The 27,873-nt window shown below is 42.8% G+C and overlaps 1 protein-coding gene across 3 annotated transcripts; it reads right to left on the reverse strand.

Annotated features, from left to right (window-relative positions):
• Positions 1 to 1,553: 1,553 nt before the first annotated feature.
• Positions 1,554 to 25,386, reverse strand: LOC308315199 (acylamino-acid-releasing enzyme-like). Of its 3 annotated transcripts, none has more exons than XM_080763058.1 (23): positions 25,290 to 25,386; positions 23,147 to 23,399; positions 22,108 to 22,234; positions 21,614 to 21,701; positions 20,684 to 20,759; positions 19,012 to 19,103; positions 18,537 to 18,614; positions 18,297 to 18,434; positions 17,754 to 17,845; positions 16,984 to 17,024; positions 16,371 to 16,492; positions 15,414 to 15,474; positions 13,238 to 13,335; positions 11,463 to 11,514; positions 10,071 to 10,159; positions 8,476 to 8,614; positions 8,171 to 8,254; positions 7,042 to 7,122; positions 5,186 to 5,274; positions 4,572 to 4,762; positions 2,992 to 3,094; positions 2,798 to 2,904; positions 1,554 to 1,925 (listed from the first exon to the last, which is right to left on the reverse strand). In XM_080763058.1, the coding sequence occupies exons 2-23, from the start codon at positions 23,379 to 23,381 to the stop codon at positions 1,808 to 1,810; spliced, it is 2,301 nt and encodes a 766-aa protein (XP_080619184.1). In that variant the 5' UTR covers positions 23,382 to 23,399; positions 25,290 to 25,386; the 3' UTR covers positions 1,554 to 1,807. The 3 variants fall into 3 exon arrangements, with proteins under 3 accessions (XP_080619184.1, XP_080619186.1, XP_080619185.1); XM_080763060.1 differs by having other exon boundaries at positions 23,147 to 23,279; positions 25,290 to 25,380; XM_080763059.1 differs by having other exon boundaries at positions 23,147 to 23,455; positions 25,290 to 25,364.
• Between the last annotated feature and the right edge of the window lie 2,487 nt (positions 25,387 to 27,873).

The raw sequence follows: 27,873 nt of genomic DNA on the forward strand, positions 1-27,873 counted from the left end.
GAAATTACCAGACCACTGCTTTAAATCCTTATATAGCGCCTATGTTTTTGGATGTCAGTAAATGAGAACTGGGTGGACTACAGTGGCAACATGACAGCTGTGTGCGATTCTTGCAACCATACCTTTTCAAAGCTGAAGGATCATCTCTTCTCAGTTGAAATCTGAGCTCAGTCAGAATGACAAGTTTGTCACCGAGTTCTCGACAATCACTACACAACCCAGGCGAATAGAACGCCGTCCTATGAGCCTCTGAGCTTTGCTCTCTGGGTCCTTTGCCATCGGATGATACGACTCCTCCCAAGTCTGAGACATCCACCGGAGAATGTGGTCCAACCACTCCAACCTGGTTAAAAAACAACATTTGAAGCATCCCCCATGATCAACTATGATTTTGGCAACTCTATCAGACACTAGGGGGAGAGGGGTGGGGGGACAGCCTCCATACTGTATATCTCTTTTTGATGATTTTAACTTTTGAATATCATTCTTCTATATTGAACTACCATTCTCTTGTTTGAACAATAATCCACCAAAGTAATGCCCAAGAGTTTTTACAGAATAAATCTCAGTACTTTTAGCCATCATTTAAACACTGATTATACAATAATGGTAATTGATTGATAATTATAACTTGTATGTTGATAATGAAGCTGACAGAAGGGCAAAATATTGTATTTTCTTGCTGACCGATTTGGGTTTCACTCAACATGTGAGTGGCCCAACCCATGACCGTGGCCACACATTAGACCTGGTTATAACACATGGGCTTAACATTAATATTTTATCAGTTATTACTTATGAATGTTGCACTGATCTGAATTCAGTGTGCTTACTAGTGTCTGTATGCCAAAACGAATAAACATTACCTTACTCCTGTTGAGAAGACTCTATTCTGTTGAACTTGTAATTAGCTTCAAAACAAAACTAAGATCAAATAGACTCCATCCAATGCACCTGCCAGACTAAAGCAGAATGCAGATGGGAGAAAATCAAAACCACAAGTTCTTAAGAGCAACAAAACCAGAAAAGCTCAATTCTCCGACTTTCAGAAAAATCATGAGAATCCAAAAAATAATTCCACAATTGACACCCTGATAAATCCCTATCCTGCAAGTCCTAGAAATGTGTTAGCAGACCAAATGCAATGAATTTTCGGCATACTTCAGGGATAAGATTACTACCATAAGAATGAGCATAAACAAGGTCAGTAAACAAAACACAAATTCTCAGTTGACTCCTGCACATTGCTGAACTTTAGTCCATTGCAGTCTGGGCGGTACAGACATTCTTAGAAAAGTGGTAACTGGTTTAACATCTTGTGCTTGTACCCTTGACCCCATCCCGACATGCTTTAAAAAAAATGTTTTAGACATGTACTTTATAATACCAAATCAATATCTCTCACTACACAGCACCCAATGACCCAACTCATTGAAACTGTTTCAATGATGCATTTTGAAAACCAATGTTATTTGTGTGCTACTCACTCACGCAAAATTAATGAATAGAGAACATGGCGGGAGTATGGCCAAACATGACACTGGTACTTTAGTAGAACATACAGTAGTTTATTCAATGAATTGTATTGAAACCAATACCTTGTGCATTACTGCCAGGGTAATAATGAAGGCAAGTATAGAAAAACTATTTTGTAGGAAAGAAAGAAGTATATTGGTTTGAACAGGTTTGAACAGGTAGTGCGTTTTGTGATTAACTTTGTGGCTTTGGCTTGAACGTCACGCACACTGAGCAAACAATAGGTCTCTCACATGGCAACCCCGCTATATCAACGGGCTGCTTTAGCACGCTAGCATGTAGCGGGGTGACACAGGTGCTGAGTCATCCACAGAGCGATGTTCATGAAGCCATCTGACTCTGCATCCACCTTGGACAGGGAGTGGTTGTTCCCTGGGTACCACAGCAGCCTGCACAGCACCGCACATCGCAGCAGGGCATAAGGAAACACAAAGACAACAAGGAGAAAGGCCCAGTTACCATCCAGTGGTTCTTAAACGTTTTCACGTCAAGGATGCAGGAAATTGATACATATTTGGCCACGGAGCCCCGTCTGAAAAGATTTTGTGCCAGGGATGCTCAATTGAAGAGACGATGTGTGTTAAAAAATAATTCTCCAAATGTCCTGGGAAACCCCTAGAACCACCTCAAGGACCCATTCTACTTTTGAGAATCCCTGCATTACACAATCTACAACAGTGGTTGTGCCCACCCACATGTCTGTGCTCAAAGCCTAAGGGTCTAAGATATATACCGTAGATCGGATATAGCACTGTGCAAAACAAACTAATACGCGAGTGCCCTCCCGGTGAGCATTTTTTACAGCCCCATATTCAGTAGGACTTTTTTCTTCTTAACGGGAAGCCAGCTTGAAAAGGAATAAGTATGTATTCAGAGTATAGAATTTCCCCAGTTTTCTCAGTTATGTAATAATAATATAATTTATGATATAGTCAATTCAAAATATCAATCCTAACTTTTTGAGAACCACTGACCCATTAGCCTGAAAGAGCCCTGTGATTTTCTGGGCATAGAGGGGCGGATCCAACTAGCGCTGGAAACCGACGCCGACTTCCTATTGGTTCACCAACCTATGTGGCCCACCCACTGCGGTAATGTTTTGAAGGTCCACCACACAGCGAAGAACACCTCACCACATTTGGCGCGACGCCCCTCTGCACTATTTTAACGAAATACAAGATTCACTCGCTTTCACGCTTTTGAAAACAAAGCGGCTGTGGTCCCCGAGGATACTGACCAATTTGTCCAATTTGTCACTCACCGCACGGGCACCTGCAGTGCTTTCAGAGCTCTGTAGTACTCCATGCCCTGCTTGTTGGGCACACGCTTGTCATCTTCCCCCAACATGAGCAGCACTGGAGTCTTCACCTGGGAAACGGAGATTGAGAGAGAGAGAGATATTGCTACTGACGGACATACTGTATATCAGAGTCGTGAACACGAATCCACACAAACCTGCGCGATGTGTCTAATGGGAGATTTGTGCAGCATCTGTTCCCAAACGGCAGGCGTCGGAAGGCAGCCGGTGGTGTATTCATACCCAGCTTCCACCATACACCTGGACAAAACACAGTCAAAAGGTAGTGTTGTATTCATACACAGCTTCCACCATACACCTGGACAAAACACAGTCAAAAGGTAATGGTGTATTCATACCCAGCTTCCACCAGACACCTGGACAAAACACAGTCAAAAAGTAATGGTGTATTCATACCCAGCTTCCACCAGACAGACACCTGGACAAAACACAGTCAAAAGGTAATGGTGTATTCATACCCAGCTTCCACCAGACACCTGGACAAAACACAGTCAAAAGGTAGTGGTTGTGTATAAAGCCTACAGTTACCCCATTACTAGACTGGTGCCCAGCTGTAGAGAACTGAGTCGGTAACGATGGAAGTTGGAGATCCATGACCCACCCAGCTATGCAATACCCGTTGTACCCATGTCAGAGTACCCACTCCCAGCACTCCACCCAGCTGTCTGTGTCCTTTTATGCCCATATATGGAGATTGCTGTATCCGTTTCCCTGTGTCCCTTTATATCCTATATATATATATGGAGTTATGTGTCAGGCATGCCAAAATATAGTGTGTTGTGATGTCAAACAGGCCAGCTCCATATATGGAGCCTGGTCAGGGGCCAGAGCCAGAGTCCAGAGTCTTAGTGGCGGTTCTGGACAACCATGGGTCCGACCGACTCGACACCGGGCACTGCACTCCCTGTGGGGTGGGGGCGAACGATTTGCGAGTTATGTAGTGTTACAGACGTACAGGCATACAGAGACTTGGTGCATTTATAGATAGATTTGAGTGCAGGGTCACGCCCCAAAATGAAAATAGCTGATCTGCAAGCCTTTAACGCGTTGTGAGCTTGTAGATCCGCTATTTTTTTCTTCTTGCCAAAAGTGCCCTTTGAGGTAATTTCAGCCCCCGTCTCTCCAGCGTCCCTACCGTGCACAGAAAGGTTAAGTGATGAATGGCTCTGACTTTTGCGCACAAAGCGTCCGTTTGTGCCATGTGCCCAACATCTGCATTATTGAAGAGCTGATTCCCCTACCTACAGGGAAGCAGAAAGCCATCTTCTAGTTGCCTGCATTTCCTGCTTAGAAAAAGGTTTGGGGAGGTAGCCTTAATGTTAGGGAAATATTCTGGTTGGGGTTAGAGTTAAGATTAGGCATTAGGCAAAATGTTATGTGTGATATTCATAAAATGTGTGTGATTATATCCTAGTGTGTTGATGTCCTCACAAGCAGTGGTTCCCAAACCTTTTTGCTCCAAAAAAGGGAAATTGGACGTTTGTCTGGAACCCAAACTAGTGAAAACAGTAGATCTTCACACTGCTATTATAGATCTGCTATTTTCACTACTTAGATGGAGGTCACGTGGTTTGACCAAACACCTATGTTTGATGGGGGGAAATCAAACAAATGTTTGGTCAAACCATGCGACATCCATTGGAAAAGCATTTAGGCGGACATGAAACACAGACGATGTGTGTATGAGGCCCGTGTGTGTGTGTGTGTGTGTGCGCACCAGTCTGGGATGTCTGTGCTGCCGATCATGGAGGCCAGGTTGGTGACAGGGTTGCGCGACACACACGCCTTATAGAAGCCTGGGTACTGGCCAATCAGATGACAGGCCAGGAAACCCCCGTGGGAACCCCCAGACACTGCAACCTTCTGCTCGTCAAATCCCCCACCTCTCAGAACACTCTCTACGGCAAACTGGTGACATGAGGAAGGAAGAAAGCATCTTAGTCCATTAATAAGACCTGAGGCCACCTTCCAAATCAGTAGTTCTCAAAATTATTAAAAAAAAAAAAAAAAAAAAAAAAAGGTATACAAATTTATGGCAGATGTACAAGCTTGTGGCATGAAGTTGCTGTGAGCTTGTATATCTACCATTTTTGGACTTTCCCGGTTCTTCCCGGATATTATTATGACACGGTATAATCTGTAATGTATAGTATACTTCATTGAATGAAACTTGATTTACTTATTTCTTTCTTGTGTAGATATAATTATATTGTATATACATCAGATTTAGCTAAATTCACAACATTATCTATTGATTTTCTTTTTAGAAAAACCAAGTAACACTGACCTGGCATAAACAATGTCAGTGTAATGCATTTGTCATGTTGTCACCTGAACATCCTGGACATCCTGTGTGCCCACGTTGCCAGGCAGGGAGAGGATGCTGTCCTGACCATAACCGATGGAGCCCCGATAGTTCACTGAAACACATACAGTAAGTATAGTCATAACCGATGGAGCCCGATAGTTCACTGAAACACATACAGTAAGTACAGTCATAACCGCTGGGGCCCTGATAGTTCACTGAAACACATACAGTAAGTACAGTCATAACCGATGGGGCCCTGATAGTTCACTGAAACACATACAGTAAGTACAGTCATAACCGCTGGGGCCCTGATAGTTCACTGAAACACATACAGTACAGTCATAACCGATGGGGCCCTGATAGTTCACTGAAACACATACAGTAAGTACAGTCATAACCGATGGGGCCCTGATAGTTCACTGAAACACATACAGTAAGTACAGTCATAACCGCTGGGGCCCTGATAGTTCACTGAAACACATACAGTACAGTCATAACCGATGGGGCCCTGATAGTTCACTGAAACACATACAGTAAGTACAGTCATAACCGATGGGGCCCTGATAGTTCACTGAAACACATACAGTAAGTACAGTCATAACCGCTGGGGCCCTGATAGTTCACTGAAACAACATAGTCACCCAACACAATGAAAAACTGCGGCCTTTTCAATAGGTCAATGATTCTTTCTCAAACGCCACCACGCACCCTAAAGCCTCTTTTATCAAAAGATCATGACTAAGGTTTGGATGCCACTGCCATCTGCTCCTAGTGTCTTCTCAATGCAACATAATGATAAAATAATATCATTCGTCTTAATGGGTTCAGCTGGAAACAAACGACAGCAGCGACAGCAGCAGGTTCACTCCTCCAACATCTTAGTGCCACAGCTCACTGCAGACCGAGAGTGAGAGCCTTGCTCATCCACTTAAACACAATCTGATCCTATTATGGTACTGTGTCTGTACTCTGTATGTCAATGGATGAAAGTCCCCCGGCTGTCAGAGAGGCCAACTTTCACACCTGGCAAGCAGCTTACAAGGAATCTTCAACTTACAGTATACTTCTTCAGAGACATACTATATATATATATATATATATATATATATATTGATGTACACATCACTGTATTTGAGCAATGCATACTCCTTCTGAAGTCCCAACTTTTCTTCAGAAAAGGAGGTGAACTACAAATTGAAGTAATTCTTCAGAGCTTCAGAAATGCAGTCTAAGATATTATATCTGAAGTCGTGCACCACCAATGCCCTGACTCTTCCAACTAGTTTGGAAGGGGGAAAGGGGCTACGTATTGGCCTTCAGGACTGTCATGATAACGACATTTTAGTCGACGATAAATTGTGTTGATGACATTGAACAATGAACATGTAATAAAGGTATATCATTGCTGCCGGGCAGAAATCTTTTATATCCATATTCTAAACTTGTGTTTGTTCGTAAATTAATGCCCTACTGACACTTGATCATGCTACAGCGTCACACACAAGAACGAAAGGCAGCGTCAAGAGACACGTTCCGTGCTTGTAGAGCTGCTACTTTTGATGCTTTTTAATTAGAATCCTGACACGTAGCAGTTTTGGGACATATGACAGAGATGATATTTGTAGACAAACAGGAGAAGGGCGCACACCAGTATTGGTGAGGTGCTTTGGGCAAAATATAGAAAATGAAGAAAAAGCACACCCACGATGCAGAAAATGAAACGAGGTCTTCTTCAGGGAATGGTCTTCTCTCCCTGAAGAAGACCTTACAGGTCGAAACGTTGGTTTCATCTTTTTAATACATTTTCTGCAACGTGGCTATGAGTGTGCAGGCTTTTTCTTCATTTTCTAGAGATATTTGTGACAGGCCTATTACTCACCCATTAATATAGCGAAGCCCATCCTACACAGCACAGAGGAGGACAGGATCCAGTCTGCTACGATCACAGAATGGGGACCACCTACGGTACAGATAGATAGATGGATTCTTTATTTCTGTGTCATGCATCAAAGGTGCCCCGCCCACATGGACTTACAGGATACAACACGTAAATCATTGCAGGTAATTAAAACATACAGAATATTCTTTTTTCTCCCCTAAACCTTACATACTGTATGAAATCTGCAAAAAAAGATTATTCTATTTCTTTCATAATCATCGAACCACAAAAAACGTTAACACACATGACATTTTACAAAATAAATGTCTTAATTCATCAACATTAATTGAATAAATAGCATAGTGGTGGCAGCCATTTTGTGGTGCCACAGATAGAAAACCCATTCATTTTATATCCCATAGAGATTTCCAAAAATATCTAATTTAGTATCTCAGGGTCTTGTTCACGAGTGAGGAGTGAGGACAGAGAAGGAGATCAGCCAGAGAATCGGAGCGGCAGGGGCAGTATTGCAGTGTACCGCACTGTTTAGACGAAAAGAGAGTTGAGCCAGAAGGCAGAGCTCTACGTCTACAGAGCAATCGTTTCTACTCTCACCTATGGTCATGAAGTGTGCGTCATGACCGAATGAATAAGGTCGCGAATACAAGCGGCCGGAATTAGTTTTCTTCGACGGGTGGCTGGCATCTCCCTTAGGGATAGAGTGAGAAGTTCAGTCACACGAGAGCGACTCAGAGTAGAGTCGCTGCTTCTTTGCCTGGAAAGGAGCCAGCTTAGGTGGTTCGGGCATCTGGTTAGGATGCCTCTCGGGCGTCTCCCTAGGGAGGTCCTCGCGGCACGTCCCACTGGGAGGAGACCAGGGCCAGACCAAGGAGCAGTTGGAGGAAACACATCGACTCAGTCTGGAGCTCTCTGGTGGAGCCGTTGCCCCTGCGACCAGACTACAGATAAGCGGTTGAAGATGGATGGATGTAAGCTTGGGACCAAGTCATCCAGACTCCTGGGGAATGATGACCATAAAATGGGCCACCACAAAATGGCCTACTATGCCCCATTATTACACTACTATGCCCTATTATTATACTAAAGACACAATATGACAGAAACCCACCATGAGGGGTGACTATGAGAGGCAGCTTCACTCCATCCTTCACCTCGGTCGGTTTGACCAGCAAGGCTTCAAAACCCAGACCAGCTAGAGAATGAACACACACACACACACACACACACACACACACACATACACACACACACACACACACACACACACACACACACACACACACACACACACACACACACACACGCCCCATTGAATAGAGGTTATAAGTCACTTAATGGGTTAAATTGTGTTTTCTAGCACCTTATCTCACTAGACAGCACTGAGCACGTGTGCATGTCTACGGTTTGTCTTACGGTATTGGCTGTTGTCTTGGTCTGGGGGAGGGTCAAAAGTCAGGATCTGCCAGCTGATATCTGAGTGGCTCTGAGACTCCTCCAGCGTGACCCAGTCCACTTCCTCTGGGGAACCCCTCTGTGGCAGGAAGCCCACCCTCTGGGCAACAGGAAGTGACATTGCAACAGATAAAGTGTGTGGTTAAACACGTGGATATAAAAAAATAGATTGGCCGCTGCAGTTCGTTGGAGCGATGTGTGTTGAAGGAGGGGTGGAAGAATTTACACTGGGGAAGAAGTACGCTGGAAGTGTGGAAGACACGTTACGTCAAGCTGCCACTCAAGTGATTACTGGCCAATCACAGCGCATATTTTCTGGGACTTACAGACCCGAACATGCGCTCTGTGACGCACGCTCATGCTTCCGCGGTGCTTCGAAAGGAATCTCGGGAAAGCTTTGCCCTCCCTTGAGCACATACGCTCCAGAGCCGGAAAGGGCGTCTACGTTTATGTCTATGGTTAAACATATGCACCCTATAATTAGTCATCAGGCAGGAAACCACAAACCGGAATCAGAAGTACCCAAACAGGGGGGGACCAAAACAAAGCAACGGCAGGAAACAAAAAATGGAAACCACAAACCGGAATAAGAGTTATTTTTCTAGATTTTACCATCCGGTCTAAAATTGTTTTAAGTTGTGAGTAAGTTGTGATGAAAGCTTAAGGCTCCTTACCAGGCTGGGTGGGCCATGTGTTTAACTCTAAAGGCTCCTTACCAGGCTGGGTGGGCCATGTGTTTAACTCTAAAGACTCCTCACCAGGCTGGGTGGGCCATGTGTTTAACTCTAAAGGCTCCTCACCAGGCTGGGTGGGCCATGTGCTTAACTCTAAAGGCTCCTTACCAGGCTGGGTGGGCCATGTGCTTAACTCTAAAGGCTCCTTACCAGGCTGGGTGGGCCATGTGTTTAACTCTAAAGGCTCCTCACCAGGCTGGGTGGGCCATGTGTTTAACTCTAAAGACTCCTCAGCAGGCTGGGTGGGCCATGTGTTTAACTCTAAAGGCTCCTCACCAGGCTGGGTGGGCCATGTGTTTAACTCTAAAGACTCCTCAGCAGGCTGGGTGGGCCATGTGTTTAACTCTAAAGGCTCCTTACCAGGCTGGGTGGGCCATGTGTTTAACTCTAAAGACTCCTCAGCAGGCTGGGTGGGCCATGTGTTTAACTCTAAAGGCTCCTTACCAGGCTGGGTGGGCCATGTGTTTAACTCTAAAGGTTCCTCACCAGGCTGGGTGGGCCATGTGTTTAACTCTAAAGACTCATCACCAGGCTGGGTGGGCCATGTGTTTAACTCTAAAGGCTCCTTACCAGGCTGGGTGGGCCATGTGTTTAACTCTAAAGGTTCCTCACCAGGCTGGGTGGGCCATGTGTTTAACTCTAAAGACTCATCACCAGGCTGGGTGGGCCATGTGTTTAACTCTAAAGGCTCCTCACCAGGCTGGGTGGGCCATGTGTTTAACTCTAAAGACTCCTCAGCAGGCTGGGTGGGCCATGTGTTTAACTCTAAAGGTTCCTTACCAGGCTGGGTGGGCCATGCGTTTAACTCTAAAGGTTCCTTACCAGGCTGGGTGGGCAGTTTGGAGAAGAGCAGCTGATCACCATCAAGTCTCTCTGGATGTTCAGCAGGCACCAGTTTCCAATGTCAGACTCTGTCGGCAAAACAACAAGGACATCATTAGACTCTCCATCTACTCACAACACCACACAGTTTGCACTGATAGAATCAGATAAATGACAACGCAACGTGAACAACAGGGTTCAATTTGCTGCAGGGGATGGAGGTGTGGGGGTGGCAGGGCTGTCACGATTATTTATTTTCTATTTTTGTGAATGATCTGCCTTTATTTTAAAACATGCCACCGTTGCGATGTACGCATGTAAAATGTCCTGGAATAATCAGATAGATGAAATGGTAAAAAAAGAAAAAAAGGGCAGAGGTACAGGTGCTATAAAACATTGTAGGAAATACTTGCCTAAATACCTAACCAAACAATTAGTACAAGCATTTTTGTTATCCCATTTAGGTCCAATACAAAAGAAAGTAACTTGAACAGATTACAGGTGGCCCAATACAAAGCAGCTCGTATAGTGCTTCAATGCCCATATCGAACAAGAGTAACAAAAGTACAATGAACAGTGATCTAGTGTGGTTAAGTGTAAAAAGTAGGTTGGATTATTCATTACTGTGTTTTGTGAAAAACATCACCACAACTACAACCCCAGCAATAATGCATCATTGTTCTCAGATACATCGTTACTTTACTCGGCAGTCATCAGAGGGTAATTTCCTGCTGCCTTCATGTAGAACAAATGTTAAACAAAGAACAGTCCATTACAGCGCAATGGTGGCATGGAACTCTTTACCTATGTTTTTTGTTCATGAGGATAACTGCAAGTTTTAAGAAGAAGCTGAAGTTGTTTTTGTTCACTCAAGAGATGTGAAGGCGATGCATATGAGCTATATATCCCATTACAATGTATATTTACATTATTATCAATGTTGAAGATTTGATTGTACTGTGGAGCTAGCTATCAAATTTAGTAGACGGATCATGAGTTGTACTGTTGTGTTGGATGAATGTGAATGTATGTAATAATATGGAAGACATGTTTTAATGATGATATGTTTAAGACCCCAGGAAGAATAGCTGCTGTGACTCAGTAAATAATGGTGATCCAATAAATAAATAAAAATCTCTGTGATGATGATGAAGGTCGTTTAGACCGAAACGTTGTCACTCAGCTGAAAAAACTGCTGCTCTACAAGTGTGCGGGACCTCTTTCCTTTCGTGAAATTACTGAAAAACATAATTGAATTTGGGAATGTTTAAAATGTAGGAAATATAAAAATAAAGGGACCCATAAAAAAATGTGTCCGCGACCATCGGGGCCTGAGTGTCTGTGGTCAGTGTGGTGCAAAGAAGGAAGGCTGATGCAGTGTCATTGACTCACTGGAAGTGAGAGAGGCGACGGTCCCTGTGGTCGTATCTATCAGCAGCAGGTCCTATAAAAAGACAAAAAAAAGAGAAGATTAAAAAACACAGACTGACTAAAGACATACGTCAGCAATTATGACAAAGAAAGAACATGCAGCAACAGAGAAGAGTTCCAGAGGCTTAAAGGGACACTTCACCCTTTTTGCAAAAAAATATATGTTAATGACGTTTAGAAGCTTTAGATCACTTTCCTGGGGGTATTTATGTGTGTAATATGTGGTTTTAGATATTTTAGATTGTAGCAGTGAGCCTGTTGGCTCTGATGTCATGGACACTGGTCTCACTACCTTCCTGGACTACAATTCCCATAATTATTTGGTGCACTGCTCCTCCTTGTGGATAGGGGGGAGAGCTGTCTTACTGAGACAACATGTAGTCCAGGAAGGAAGTGAGCCCAGTTTCCATGACATCAGAGACAACAGGCTCACTGCTACAATCTAAAATATCTAAAACCACATATTACACACATAAAGACCCCCAGGAAAGTGTTCTAAAGCTTCTAAACGCCATTAACATATATTTTTTTGCAAAAAGGGTGAAGTGTCCCTTTAAGCCACAGTAACAGGCTGGTTTTCCTGGTAACTGTTGTAATGTTGGCACTGGTGGGAAAAGGTACACTCTTAGGCCCGCCTCACACCTTTCAATCTAGCATACAGCATTGATGTATGCTAGATGTATACAAAGGGTGTGATACATCTTGCCCCAATGCATTTCCAATGGAAGTCACATGGTTTGACACAACATTTGTGTTGTACGGCTTTCGGCTGTGTTTCGACAGCCCCCCCTCACACAACACAAATGTTGTGTCAAACCATGTGACTCACATTGGAAATGCATTGCGAGCTTGCATCAGCTATACATCTCACACAACAAGCATACATCAATCTGTTGCGAAGGTGTGAGTTAGGCCATATACGTACACTCTTAAGTAAAAGTATTAATACGGCAATATACTATACTATACAAGTAAATGTCCGAAATGCAATATGTACTTGAGTAAAAGTATTTGCTTCAAAATGTACTTAAAGTACGAAAAGTAGAAAGCACTCATTGTGCACACAAGCTTTCAAATGTACAAAAAACATCTTTTGAAAATGGCAGTGAGCTTCTAGATCAGCAATTTTCAAATTGCAAAATGTATATAGGGCTGAAGTGGTTACTGCATGTTTTGGAATAATACAAAATGTATTACAAATCTACAAAGTAACTAAAGTTTTCAAATAATAGTAAAAAAAATAAAGAGTAAAACTAAAAGTACAATATTTGGATCCAAGATGTAGTGGAGTAGAAGTAAAAGTGTTGGAAAATTGTGCTTAAGTACAGTACTTTACGCCAGTGGCTCCCAGACTTTGTCATGTCAAGGACCCCCAAATTGACACTCATTAGCAAGCAGACCCCCATTAGAAAAGATATGCCAGCGACCGCCCATAAAAGAAGATTTTTATGCTTTTAACAGTTTCTATCTCTGGGACCCCAGTGTATATTGTAAAATCAAAGTTCATTTCATCATAACCTTTATTTAAACTCGGAGTACAATTGAGGGGCAAGCCCTCATTTTCAATGTAGCCGAAATACAAAGCATAAAATAACATTTTCATTTAACTCAGAGAGTGTACAAATGGACCCATAAGTGTCCATTCGGTTCCTAACTATCATTTAGCTGGGGAGTCGGGGACCCCCTGGAACTCCCTCAAGGACCCCTTTGGGAACCACTGCTTTACGCCACTGTACCTTGCGGCTGCGCTGGGGACAGGCGATGAGGACACGTTGGCTGTCTGCAGACCAGCACTGAGGGGACAACTGAGAGCTGTAGATTCCAGCGAAACCATCTGCAGACACACACACACACACACACACACACACACACACACACACACACACACAATGTTTGTATGTCCTAAATGTGCAGTGTGTGAAAGGAATCCCCCGACTCACACACCCTAGCACAGCATTGATTTCTAAAACAATTAACACAATATGTAAAATGAAATTGTTATGTTCTACTGTACATACTACTACTGCCAAACAGGAGAAGGAATCACAGATTGAGGCTTTAACCTTTGCGTTCATATGAAATATCCGGGACTATTACGCTTTAATGGAAGATGCTTTTTGAACATTTTGCTAGTTTGACAACTTCAAATGCTCCAATCTTGAATTAATAATCGAAAACAGCCGATTTACAAGCGAAACACGCTTCCATAGAAGACACACTGGCTTCTGTGGAATCCAAAAATCAGTCTGGAATCTGAAGACGGCATTGTTTTCCTTTTTTGCTTTTTACCCCTCCGTCTTTAGTCGTTATGCCAATGAATTCCTCACCACATACATTTGTATGTTGCCACTGCTGTTGTATGCTACCGACTGACCTGCCAGCGAGGAGCCCCCTCCGTCCTACTAGTCCCAACCAAGGGGACTCCCTTTTTTGCTGAGCCTGGGAGTGGATGGGCACTGATGGGGTGCTTGTTTATATACAACTGTATGGACTAGGGCACCACGGAGGCCCGCCGTCTCAAGCAAACTTGAGCCACGTGAGACAGAGCCGTTGGAGTTGCGACCCGATAGGCAGAGAATAGTAATTAAACCAGTAAGACGCGCAAATGCGGGAAGCGAACGCAGCCGAGACCCTGCAGATCATGTCTGTCTCTCTGTCTGTCTGTGTGTCTGTCCCGCTGTTACTGTATATGTGGACCTGGCCCCTTCTGTGCCCATATATGGAGCTGAGTGATTGCTGATGCAATACACTCCATATTTGGACGTATAGCAGGACAGAAACACAGACAGACAGACAGGATCTGCTAGGTCTCATAGTAAGTGTTCACTGCGTTCGCAATAATGAGAGCATGAAAGAGGTAAAAAGGGAAATAAAGATATAATGAGGGGAAAAGGGGGGGGGGGGGGATGGATTCAGATTTTACGGGGGCCAGTTTCGAATTGCAGCCGTCCGTAGGTGCCCTTTGAGAGCGGTTTTGAAGGAGTCAAGGGATTGTGTCTTAATGTCTTAATGACTGTTGGTAGGGCGTTCCACTTTTTGGTGGTATAGGAGCGAAAATAATTTAGTCCCTTGTTTGTGCCGAATCTGGGTTGCACATGGTTTGTTGCACTCCCTCTGGTGTTGTGGGTGTGGACTTCTTTAACATTAAGGAAGTATTTAGCCAGGTACATGGGTATCTTGGTGGTGTATCGAATCTTGTGGACCAGACCCATTGCAAGATGCTGTACACTGTAGTCGACCCTAAGCCAGTCCAGCATGTCAAAGTGGGCAGGGGTGAGGTGGGTTTGGTTTGGTTCCCTGCCGACATGGTGCTGCACCAGCCCGTTGGAGTACGTCGTGCAGTGACAAATTTCACCCTCCCTGCCCGGCTTCCCTCAATTGTGTTCGTATATAGACCAGTGGTTTTCAACCCTTTTTATATCAAGGTCCAATATTTATTCTGCATTTGAACCACCATTAGAAGAGATTTTAGCCTCTCAAAACCAAAACGTAGAATATTTTGTTTTTGTTGGTTGGATAAGATTTTGTCCACAATTCCATGCTGTATTGATGTGGTACCATAGGAGAGATAACAGGCAAACGATCAAAATAACAATTCTTCTACTTCTAATTATGTAGACTTAAGTCAATTAAATCCAAATTAAGTAATGCAGATGTTTAACAATAATTGCACTCTTGAGAGCGTAAAATGAAAAACTATTTTACACCATCAAGATCTAATAATGGTCCATTTGGTTGCCAACTCTCCATCATCTAGCTGGGGAACTCCAGGAAACCTCTCAAAGACCACAGGTGGTCGCCCGGACCACTGTTTTATCCTTTGGAAAGTTATGTACAAAATAAATAATATGTTGATGTCATAATATGCATTTTTGCCAATAATATTTTAAATCAATTAAAAGAAAAACATACCTGGCCCAGGTCTTGCCACCACATCTACAACCACTGAGGTCTTCTTAGTGTACCAGTCATACTGGGAACAAATTAAATACAATCCTCTTCACAAAGTATTCACAAATATTTGACCCTTTCCAGCTATTCATTAGTTATTGCATCGCGGCAGTTACATTTAGTTCAAAATCTATAATTTATAATCTATTAATGTGTTAATAAAACCTGGCCATGACACATTTTATTTGTCTTAATAATAAAACCAGCTAATAAAACTCGAGTCTACAGCCATCTTTACAATGCCCAGTCGGGTTAACGTCCTGCAGCAGAAGTGTGACAGATGGCCGGGGCGGCTGGCGTAGCCGTCTGGGCACCGTGGCTGGTAATCCAGTCTGGCAGTGTGCCGCGGGTTCGACTCCCGATCCCGACGGCCTTTACTGCATGTCACCCCCCCCCATTTCCTGTCAGCCTACTGTATACCTATCCCTCTATAAAAAATTAAAAATGAAATCCACAAAAAATACATCTTAAAAGAAATGTGAAAGATGATCAATTTCCACATTCTTCTTTAATCTATTATCCATCGTGGCCAGCCATGTCTTCGATCGAAAGGCTACTACTACGGCTATCAAATCAGTGTCACAATTATTTCAACCTTTTACCTCGATTATGATAAATGTGTGATTAGTGAAAATCTACCAGCTCACCGTTATGCTATTTTTTATAATTTTGTATGCCACCATTGTACAACAAAGTACTGTGTAATACATGGAGGTAAATCAGAATACCGGTAATCAATTTAGTCGATTACAAATTATATTTTTTTACAAAATCGACTCGGGAGCCCCGAATGTGATGGTGAACTGTTAATGCGTTGAGTGTTTGTTGGGACTAACGATTTAACACCCATTCTGTATCCTCCATGCAAAGGGTGGTGTCATGTACTTTTTCAGAACACAGGCGTTCACCTGGTCTTACCATACAAAGCTTGCTGCACTGCATGTGTGGACCGTAGACGCCACACTCCAGGTAGACGATTCTACACTGGTCTGGACTGAGCCTCGGGGAGCACACCGCACTGGTGCCCGACGACAGCGGTTCTAAAAAAGGACACGACAGAGATAATGTCAGTATTAGATTATAGGACTTAGATGCTCGATGGTAAACATAACCTATTAAGACCTGAGACAGAGTCCAAAAAGTTTTGACATAGTTTTCTGAAAAACCTATGTTCCTATATCAGTGGTTCTCCAACTACACTCCAAGGACCCCAAAAATTATATGTAATTGGCCGCCGACCCCCATCTGAAAATACGTTGTTCCAAGGACTAGAAGCAAATATTTGAGTTAAAAACGTTCAGAAAAATGTGAAAGAATATATATTAAAATTTAAAAGATATGCACACATTTTCACGATCTTTCAAAAATAGCAGATCTACAGGCTCGTATCGTGGCACTCGGTGCCACGCTGAGCTTGTAGATCTGCCATTTTTCAACAGCTAAAGTTTTAAATAATGTGGTTAAAAGCTAAGGTGACTCGAGTCACAGGTCTGAAATGGGTTTAAAACAGAACAGAGTACTGTATACTTACCACATTTCCCTCCTGTAAGATCCACATAGAACAGAGATGACCTGTTGACGCAAAAAAAGGGGAAGATCGGGGATTTCAAGCTAAACGATTCTCACCACAGAATGTTTCAATTCCTCCCTTAGCTGGCCTTAGATTTAGAGTCAGATGACTTTCCACATGTGAAGTGTTCACACAACTGTCATAATCACCATGGTTAGATGTCCACTAGCTATGCCATTACTGTAACTGAAAGGGGATTGATTGAGAGCGGCTGAAGATTTAAATCAAATATCTTTGTCAATTAACTTTTTTACTTTGTGTTTATTTATTTTTCCTTTACCACACATCATTGCCAGATTGGACACCAAACTCTTTTAGCTCTAGACCCAAAAGAGACATTATTATACGACGTGTTGTGAGCTCGTATATCTGCCACTTTCAGTGCTTCTTATTTCTTAACACACACACACACACACACACACACACACACACACACACACACACACTATTATTATTTTATTCATGAAATTCTTTAGAAATATATTTTCCAAAAGAATTGCTTTAGAAACCACTGAGCTAGACACCCCTTGCCTAAAGCCCAAACCACACCAAAGGGTAGAGACGGGAGGAGATGGTTTTTAAGGTCAACTACATCAAAGCAACTCATTGAGTTGCATTGGTGTGGTTGACCTTAAAACGGTTTTGTCCCAAGGAGTCCCTACCAGTGTGGTTTGGGTTTTTTTTTTTTACAGTACTCTTCTCTGTTTAACTCCTCTCTCCACATGGCTCACCTCCTGTTGGGGCAGTACTTGAGGCCCAGTCTGAACGGCTCGTGCCACCAGCCCACAAAAACCACACCTGTGTCACCAGGAGCCCAAAACGCCTGCCGACACACAGAGAGAGAGAGAGAGAGAACTTAGTACAAATACACAACAATCTAGCATAGCGCTGTAGTGGACCAGAAACCTCCATATTTATAGTGTTTACTTTCAATTTGTCTGCCTCCAACTTTGGTTAATGTACACAGTGCAAACTGATACATGGATCAGGATCATAGTGAACAACAATAGAGCAGTGGCTTTCATCCCTTTTCATATCAAGGGAGGCTTCTGCTTTTGAGGCACGGACCACCATTTGATAAGATTTAGCCTCGCAGACCCAAAACTATTTTGTTGTCTTTGGATAACATTTTTTCACAATTCCATGCCATGTTGGGAGTTTAAAAAGAACTATAAGGGTCCATTTGGTTAGAAACTCTCCATCATTTAACTGAAGACCCCCTTAAGGACCACTGGTTGAACATCACTGCACTAGAGGACCAAAGTAGACCTGACCTGTCCAGGGGAAATGTCCTCAGGTATTCCCTCCAGCACGGAGACATTGCTGCCCTCAATGTCCAGCACGCAGAGCACCGGACAGCTCTTACTGACCAGAGCCTCTCCCCAGTCCTCGTGGAAGACAAACTGCTCCCCCTGTTGGAGCACAATGGTAAACACATACTGTACCATAAGCAAACCGTTAGATGTGATCTTAAATGTATCCGGGAGGCGGGGGGTTGACTTAAAAATACAGACCTTTGTGGCTTCTTCTTTCTTCCCCATTTTCAGAGTGTCCTCCTCATCTCCAGTAGAGGACGACTCTGGTGACTCTGTCTAAAAACAGAAAATTAAATTAATTACGAATGCTTGGTCGTCATTTCTCTTGGTCAAGTGAAAAGTACTATATTTGCCACCGACATGTAGTGGAGAGGTATAACCCTTTTCATTATTAATTTGCCATTTGAGCCGAAACCACCATTTGATGAGATTTAGCCTCTTTTGTTTGCTTGATGTTGGCAAACATTGATCAAAATAACAATTCTTCTACATTCTCTAATTGTATTAACTTCTTGTAAATTAAACAATGCACATGTTTTAACAATAATTTAACTCTTGGGAGCATAAAATAAAACCAAATGGACCCGTAAGGGTCTCATTTGTTTTATTTGTGGGGGGAATGTGATGATCAGACTTCGGTGCTCTATGGAAAGCGAGTGCATGTGATAGTCACCTGGAAGAAGGACTCAGCCTTTGGTCTTTTCCGTTCTGCCACGTACAGGAGATGTGTCTCAGAGTGGGACCACACCAGACAGCCAAACTGGTCTAGAGAAAACAACACAATGTACAGGAGATGTGTCTCAGAGTGGGACCACACCAGACAGCCAAACTGGTCTAGAGACAAACAACACAATGTACAGGAGATGTGTCTCAGAGTGGGACCACACCAGACAGCCAAACTGGTCTGGTGACAACAGAACAACACAGAAATGTGGGACAGTAGGACATTTAAAAGAGAAATTTAACACTAAAAGCTCTTTTTAGATATTAATTTGTGTGTCTTTTGAAAATAGCTCAGTCACAATGCATCGCGGCACATTGGAAGCTTGTACATCAGCCAATGTTTAAACAGGGCTGAAGTGGTTCATGCATGTTATGTAATAATAATCAAAATCCATAAAGTAACTAGCAGTTTAAATACTTCTAGTGGAGTAAAAAGTACAATATTGGCATCTGAGATGAAGTAGAGTAGAAAAGGAAATACCAGAGTAAAGTAAAAGAACCTCAAATTATTACTTGAGTAGTTATACTTTCCACACCTTGCATTTCATTGCAAACACACAGATACCCTTTTTCAGTACAGTACCATAGACGTGAACATTTGTACAGTACGTACACAGTAATGATGCCCTCTAGTGGTTGAAAAAAATGTGAACGATTACTTGATGTATAGCCGAGCACAAAGCTGTGCCATTTTGTCTTTTGTTCATTTTCATTTTAGACAGAAAAAACAACTCAACATCTCAAGCCATTCCAGTATTAGTTTCCATACTGTAGCGTGAACATAGCAACATCATTTATGGTATTCATAAACATCCTCGGTCGTTCAGCACGACTGCATTCATTGAAAATGTCTACATTGTCATAAAAGTCAAACAATGGCCGATACAGTATATCGACCTAACCAATATACCGGTCTGGCTCTAGCCAAACCTTTCTATTGCAACACACAAAGGGATGGGATGTTTTAACAGAAACAGCTACGCCTTTACCAACTAAAATACTGCTCCATTTTTGCAGGTTTCAAATTCACGTGCAGTACAGCGAGGGATACAATCACATCAATCATCCTTTCTCACGCTGGGCACAATATGCGAGAGTGCATTGCTGGGATTTGGCTGAAGTACCGCTCAAGGAAATGACGTATGAAAACAAGTGTTGTGATTGGTCAACAAATTGTATCCGGGGGAAATAAATCTGACGGATGTTCCGGACTGACATTACCGGCTATGCACTCTATGCCTTATATTGTGACTGGGCTTTTCTCTTCGCAGATGAGTAAGCCCGGGACGAGGCTAATTCTTTCCATGCGCAGCCAGTTTTGTGAAAATAACACGTTGTCATCTACCACAATCAGAATTGGGTCATTCAAGTACTACCATGGTTCTAGGCTTATTATCCTACCCTCAATGTCTTTAGCCCATTAGGACCACTCTACGCAAGTTCCGCAACGTCATCAAACAGCGACACGCACCTATGGTAACATCAATCTACAGGCCACAGGTTTCTGTGTTACACTTTTTCCCCCCTTCTTTTTTTTCTTTTTTAATACATTTTCTCCGTGATCGAGCTTCTAGTTATGGGAATGAAAATGATTACACATGAAGACAAGCTGTGTCTCTCACCATCATCATAGACCTTGCCGTGCTTCTTCAAGGCAGACAGGTTTATGCTCTTCTCCTTTAGGTTCTTACTCCAGATCTGCAGGATAGATAAGATAGATACCGTACCTGTATTATCCCACAGGATAGATAAGATAGATACCGTGCCTGTATTATCACACAGGGGATAATACAAAGGAGCAGCAAAGCAGTTGAGTTACAGGTAAAAGAGTACGGTAATGAAAAAGTACTGTTGTGTGCAGCGATACAAGGCAGGCAAATACAGAGCAACAGTATACGGAGGTAAGAACAAATAAAGTGCTTCATAAGTGTCTCACTGTATCTCGTCATAAAACAAATAATACTAGCACGTGTTCATGTAAACTGATGAACATACTGCCTATTAAAACTGCAGCTATAAGAGGTGCTGTGCTGTCATGAGAATTAGAAAACTGCTGCAACTATCCATTATTTTCCATTACGATTATTCTAACGATTCCTTTTTTCGATTAATCAAGTAGTGCAGGGTTGTTTTTTTTCGTACTTTATCCATTAACCGATTGGTTAATGGATAATACATTATCTCACAATGGTTTAGTGCAAAACCTTAGCAGATCTACAAGCCTCACGTGTTGCATGATTGCATCGCTTGACCATCTTCCATTTTATTTTTTTTACTTTGCCTATGACATTATGCTCAGAATAAGAATCAATTATTTTATTAAATGATGTAATATTATTTATAATCCAATTAACTGTTGCACCCCTAGTAGAGTAGAATAACAGTGGGTATAGGACATGTTCACCTATAGTGTTTTGGGATAGAAAAAGTGGAGTCAATAAGGCATTTTTTAATTATTTGGATAGGCTCAAAAGCAGACCGCTTCCCATAGGGAACAATCCGATTCTGATCTGAAAGTAAACTTAATGGTGCTTGTAAATAAATGGACTGACCTCCAGAAACTGCTTGTCTTCCCCTTTGACAGAGACTTCTCTGACGACAGCCTTCATGTCTCCGGAAGGGGAATCTCTACTCAGCAACCTGAGAGGACATTAAAGACAAGCACAAAGAATATTTCTCAGTCAGTGTGTTGTCTGCAACCATCTATTTTAGGGATGCACCGAAAGGGAAATTCTTGGGCAAAACCAAATACTGAATATAGGAAACATACCCGAATACCCGAATATGATTAATATTATCTTTTTTCCTACTATTACTGTCATGGCCGTACCTTAAAGCTACCTGATTTATGGCAAAATAAATAGTTATGGCAAAACTCAAACCCTCACCTCCCACAGGGCAGCACACCTAAACCTAACCTTAACCCTCTCCCAACCCTTATGTCTAACCAATGACTAGTCTAAACTAAGTATGCACCCCATAGGGGGTCCCCAGTCAAGAAAGAATTCAGGGTTTAAGTGGTTGACCTGGTAAAATGTGAACATACTCTCCCTTGATCTCAGTGCAGTTTCCTGACGGTCCAGAGTAGACGACCGACTTGTCGTCGTGGAACACGATGTACTGCCGGCAGAATTTGACATTCTCATTCCTCTCCAGGTCACGCTGGCTCCATTCTGGGGGAAATCAAATCAATGTCATTAAAACTTAGACCAATTCTTTATGTTAGCAACAGCTAGTTATTGTTATACTACTTACGATAGGGTAACAGATATATAGGGACAAGTTCCGATATAGAGGGTATGCAAGTTGACATAGTACAGTAGTCCCGGGTAATTGGGTTACTTTGCAATTTGCATATCATAGTCTCCATCTTAGATAATCAGATTGTAGGCTACATTCTATAAATATTTTTTGTACATTTCTCACTCACACCTCTATACTAGCTCCTTTTGGAAGCCTCGGCTACCTTTTCTGAATTTTGGACAGCGGTAACCTAGGGTCCCTTCCTGGTAATTCCACTCTCCATAGGAATGATAGGACGTAACTTTACCACTGTCTGTTCACAGAGACCGGCGTGGTCGCTTGAGTGTTGATGCGATGTTTCAATGATGCATAAAGTTGCAGTAGGAGACGGCGGAAACGAGTGCGAAGCGGCGTTAATCTGCGTTGCCGTTAAGTATTTTTAATATTTTTTTTCCTCTTCCTCACTTCCCATGTCCCGCACCGAGACTGGCTAGCTGCACATCCTACTTACTGCCTCTGATTGGCCAACCGCGTACATGCTGGACGTTTTTAATGCTGTTGTGTCGTGGGAGACGGGACATGGGACGTGAGGAAGAGAGAATTTCAGAGAAGCCAAAACTTCGACGCACCCGTTTCCACGGTCTCCTACTGCAACTTCATGCATCTTTGAAACATTTCATCAACACTCAAGTGACCACACGGGTCTCCGTGAACAGACAGTGGTAAAGTTGCGTCCCATCATTCCCATGGAGAGTCGAATATCCAGGAAGGGACCCTACGTTACCGCCGTCCAAAATTCAGAAAAGGTAACCGAGCGTCCCGAAAGGGGCAAGTCTCTATACCTGTGTAGACGTTGCTGTATTTGCCCCCGTACTGAGAGGTGATGACAGGCCCCACGTCGGCCCTGCTCAGAGAGGGGTAGAGGCTGAGCTCCCTGTACAGCTTGGAGATGTCATCTGGCCTGGTGGTCATGACCTGCAGGTGGCAGCAACGCACAGCACAGTCACTCACACTGCTGCTGCGACCCATCAGTGATGATGACACCACAAGAAGCCTCGTCACTGCGAACCTGTTCATTTCTTACCTAACTGCGTTCTGCATGGGCGAGACATGCAACCATAGGTAGTAAGCAGTGGTGTAGTTGTTTTTACCTAGGTAAAAGTATCAATACTCTGTTACAACCTTCAACTTAGGGCCGATTCATACTCCTATTTTAGAGCCGAATAAAAGTCGGTTCGGCGCTGTAGAGCCTACAATTTGACGTCATTTGAGGTTCGGGGGGGCGGGTACCGTCCTAAAGTCGGCTCTTCGGTGCTACTGAAAATTTCTGACGAGCCGAAATCATTTCGGCACTACAGCGCCGAAATGGGAGTATGAATCGGCCCTAAGGGCCGATTCATACTCCTATTTTAGAGCCGAATAAAAGTCGGTTCGGCGCTGTAGAGCCTACAATTTGACGTCATTTGAGGTTCGGGGGGGCGGGTAACGTCCTAAAGTCGGCTCTTCGGTGCTACTGAAAATTTCTGACGAGCCGAAATCATTTCGGCACTACAGCGCCGAAATGGGAGTATGAATCGGCCCTAAGGGCCGATTCATACTCCTATTTTAGAGCCGAATAAAAGTCGGTTCGGCGCTGTAGAGCCTACAATTTGACGTCATTTGAGGTTCGGGGGGGCGGGTAACGTCCTAAAGTCGGCTCTTCGGTGCTACTGAAAATTTCTGACGAGCCGAAATCATTTCGGCACTACAGCGCCGAAACAGCGGTAAAATAGGAGTATGAATCGGCCCTAAGGGTCGATTCATACTCCTATTTTAGAGCCGAATAAAAGTCGGTTCGGCGCTGTAGAGCCTACAATTTGACGTCATTTGAGGTTCGGGGGGGGCAGGTACCGTCCTAAAGTCGGCTCTTCGGTGCTACTGAAATTTTCTGACGAGCCGAAATCATTTCGGCACTACAGCGCCGAAACAGGAGTATGAATCGGCCCTTAGAGTCCTGAACTGCATCTGTATGTTATTTTGACTGAATGACTTCTTTAACAGTTTGCAGGAAAAAAAGCACAGTTCAAGGTCTGCTTAAAATACTTTAAACTCAAGAAATAAATTTGCATAAAGATTTGAAGACAAAACTCTCTCTCACTGTCTCACACCAGATACTAGTGTCGTATAATTCCGTATAAATGAAACCAGATTATTAGGCTAAGTAAGTAAAATGTCTTGACTCAGCATATAGAACTCATATAGAACTACTGTAAATATAGTCTGTAAGACTCAATTCTCAGAGACAGGAATGTCCAAACTTCACACCTGAATCGAAAAGACCATTGTTCTCGACCAGTTGGTCACTCTTTGTCACTGACTTAAACACTGAGTAATTGTTCCACATTCAAAGAATGACTTTCTGTCAGTATAGAATAATGAGGAACGCTATGAAACTAGTAAAAGTGAGTGCAATGTGTACTGATTTAAAATGTACTATGAGACTATAAGATTATAACTTCCTCTAAACTCTTTCAGCCTTTTTGTCTCTAGCAGTTTAATCAGTTAATGTGGTAAAATACACCACACTAGCTCTGGTCCATAGCCTTCAACTATAGGCTATGCCAGAGCTAACCAGATAAGATACCAGATACATACAGATTGAATAAGAAGGAGTCAAGGACCCCAAATTCCCCAATGGAAACAACAAGCCATAGGCTTTCTTGGGTTACAAATCATCTCAGCAGACCTCGTACTGTACTTTCCTGTGATTTTCCCCATGCAAACTGTTATTAAACAGTATTAAATCAATCAAAATGATCAGCTCAGTCAAGACACAGGAAGGAAGTTCCTCCTCACGGCTAGCAAAACAAGCTAGTTCCATAACAAGCCAATTCATTCACTGTGCGAAGTTTCTAAAGAAGGCTATAAATAATAGAGCTTGGATTTAATTTGTCCACAGGATTGTCATAATTGTGTGAGGTGTCTCAAATCTGGTCGTTAACTTACATGTGAGTCCATGGTCGTGGTCAGACGTTTGTCATTTGTATTTGTGTACGGTACGGTGAGTACACAATAAATAACCAATCCCTTCTCCACTCTCCTGTTTAGCAGTGTTGCCAGATCTTGCGAGAGAAATAAATAAGCAACCATAAGCGAGTAACAAAACGCAGCGTGGATTTTTTTTTTCAGGTGGGGGGAGAGTATTCCCTTCCTTGACATGAAGATTTTTGAGAACCACTGTTTTTTTAAACAACATAAAGCAAGCCCAAAATAAGCAACAGAGGCTACCTTTTAGAAACAAGCCCCAAAGTTGCTTTGCTAAGTCGCTAAGCAGACATGGCAACCACGTTGCTGAAAGACTAGTGGCTGAGTCTGTCAGAAATTATGAGAAAAACGCCCTCTCGGACCATAACCACACCACACACCGGAACATAAACATACCGGTATACGGTAATAAAGAATGACTTAAATATTTAATCATGTTGATTTCTGAAGTTCTGAACCATAACTATGCGTTCCATATTGTGAGGAGGGAAAATGTACCTTGTGAGTCCGTGAGCTTTGACGCCCTCTACTGTTGACAATGGTCTGTAGTCTGGATTCACAAGAAGAGAATGTTTCAGTCAGCTGTCTGTAATATTAACATGATCTGGGTGACACATTCGTCTTGCTTGAAGACAGAAATAAACACACATTGAGGGCCAGTGGGCCAATGAGTGTTTAGCTCTGCATTTTCAAATGGCCGAAATATATAGGGCTGAAGAAGTAGGTATAGGAATGCTGTATGTAACTGTATGTTTTGTAATAGAAATCCAAATCTACAAAGTAAAGTTTTCACTTTTCAAATAATTGTAGTGGAGTCAAAGTAACATTTGCCTCTGAGATGTGGTGGAGAGTGAGGGCGCTCTTATCATCATAGTTCATACATCATCATAAATCATTATACATCATCTCATTTTGGCCAAATCACAAATTCTGTGATTTGGGATCTGGCCTTTGCTCTGCATTTGGCAGTCCGGGTCATTGCGGGCGGCCTGTCTTTGCGTATTCATGAAGGTAGCCATAGCCATATGGATGCTCAGTGAAGCTGACCGGAATCTGGGGAGACCTCATACTGTACCTTACACAGGAGCAGTGGTGTATTCTCATAAAGGTTGTTATGGACTGCGATGGGATTGAGTTTAGGTGTTTTTCAGCCTATTTTTGAGGGGCGCTCCTATATACAGCTTTTGTCCCCACACGTCTCATATTTGCCATTGACAATGAAAGGAGAAAGGTCATATGTGCCTCAAATATGACGTAAATTTGTGGCAACACAAACACTAAATGCCATTGACAATGAAGGGAACATTTACGTTATATGTAGACGAGCAAATCAGCTAACAATCACATATACAGCTTTTGTCCCCACACGTCTCATATTTGCCATTGACAATGAAAGGAGAAATTAGGTCCTATGTGCCTCAAATATGACATAGATTTGTGGCAATCCGAACATTAAATGCAAATATGCCATTGATAATTTACGCCCATATGTAGACGAGCAAATCGGCTAATAAGATGATGTATAACATGTATGATGATGTATAATGATTCACACAGGTGACTGGTGTGATTTTTTTACTCACTCACTCACTCCCTCCCTCACTCACTCTGTCTTTGAAAGACCTTGCAGACTCTTTCTGGAACCCTTAAAAAAACTTTTCTAAATGATGTTTTCACAATTTAAATAGGCGAGTTCAGGGCTGACATCACACACAATACACTGTGACATCACTACACCACCACTTTGTTCAGGCGGTGCTGCAGTCTGTGCATGTGTCCTGATTCCTGAATTTGGTACTCCACCCTCAGGGGGACCTCCGAGCTCCAACTGACCCGCCAGGCGTCAGTTAACCCCCCACCTCCCTTGGCTCTCTCGCTCACTCGCTGCTTTGCTCTCTCCCACAATGTTAAGTTACACCTATTCCATGTTAATAACCTGGGTAAAATGTGTAGCATTGGGAGGTAAAGGGGAGACACTTTATTGTGAAGGGACGACAGGATGAGGAGGTGTTGCTGCATAATTGTCGGAAGTAATGGCTGAACGCGATATTGAACAAACTATTCAATACATACTCCTGTATCAACAGAATAATTATGTCATAGCCAGCCCATGGTCCAAAATGATGAGAAACGAGGATAACTTTTTTCTTCAAAATTTCAAAAAACATGGGCTATAACTTATAGCAATTTCCGCAATTTCCATTTGCGCAATTTCCATTTGCGCAATTTCGCAATTTCCATTTCCGCAATTTCCGCAATTTTTGCTAATGTTTCTCATCCTCCGCAACACTAAATTTTTCCGGTAAATACAACACATTGAGCAGGGCACTGCAGGGAGTTGAACCCCGTTCCGGTAAACCAGAAGTACGACACCAGTGCCTTAGCTTTTGTGTATTCAACACTCCCACAAAACATATAGACTACATTGCATTCGCCAAAAATGTATTATTTACTGTTTAAATATTACTTTTCTGACCTAATAGACAGGGGGTACATGAGCACATGGCCGTTCATTCGTGCTCTATCTCCGACCAAACCACACTTC

Source organism: Protomyctophum bolini, assembly GCF_963924005.1.
Source record: "Protomyctophum bolini genome assembly, chromosome: 5".
Taxonomy (NCBI): domain Eukaryota; kingdom Metazoa; phylum Chordata; class Actinopteri; order Myctophiformes; family Myctophidae; genus Protomyctophum; species Protomyctophum bolini.

Excerpts from the sequence above, each read along its gene's own strand:
- LOC308315199 (XM_080763058.1), bottom strand. The coding sequence starts at position 23,381 with ATGAACAGGTTCGCAGTGACGAGGCTTCTTGTGGTGTCATCATCACTG. Across the intron at positions 18,615-19,011 it reads AGGCTGAGTCCTTCTTCCAG|ACAGAGTCACCAGAGTCGTC; the intron begins GTGACTATCACA and ends TTCTGTTTTTAG. Across the intron at positions 1,926-2,797 it reads GCACTGCAGGTGCCCGTGCG|GCTGCTGTGGTACCCAGGGA; the intron begins GTGAGTGACAAA and ends GGTGCTGTGCAG.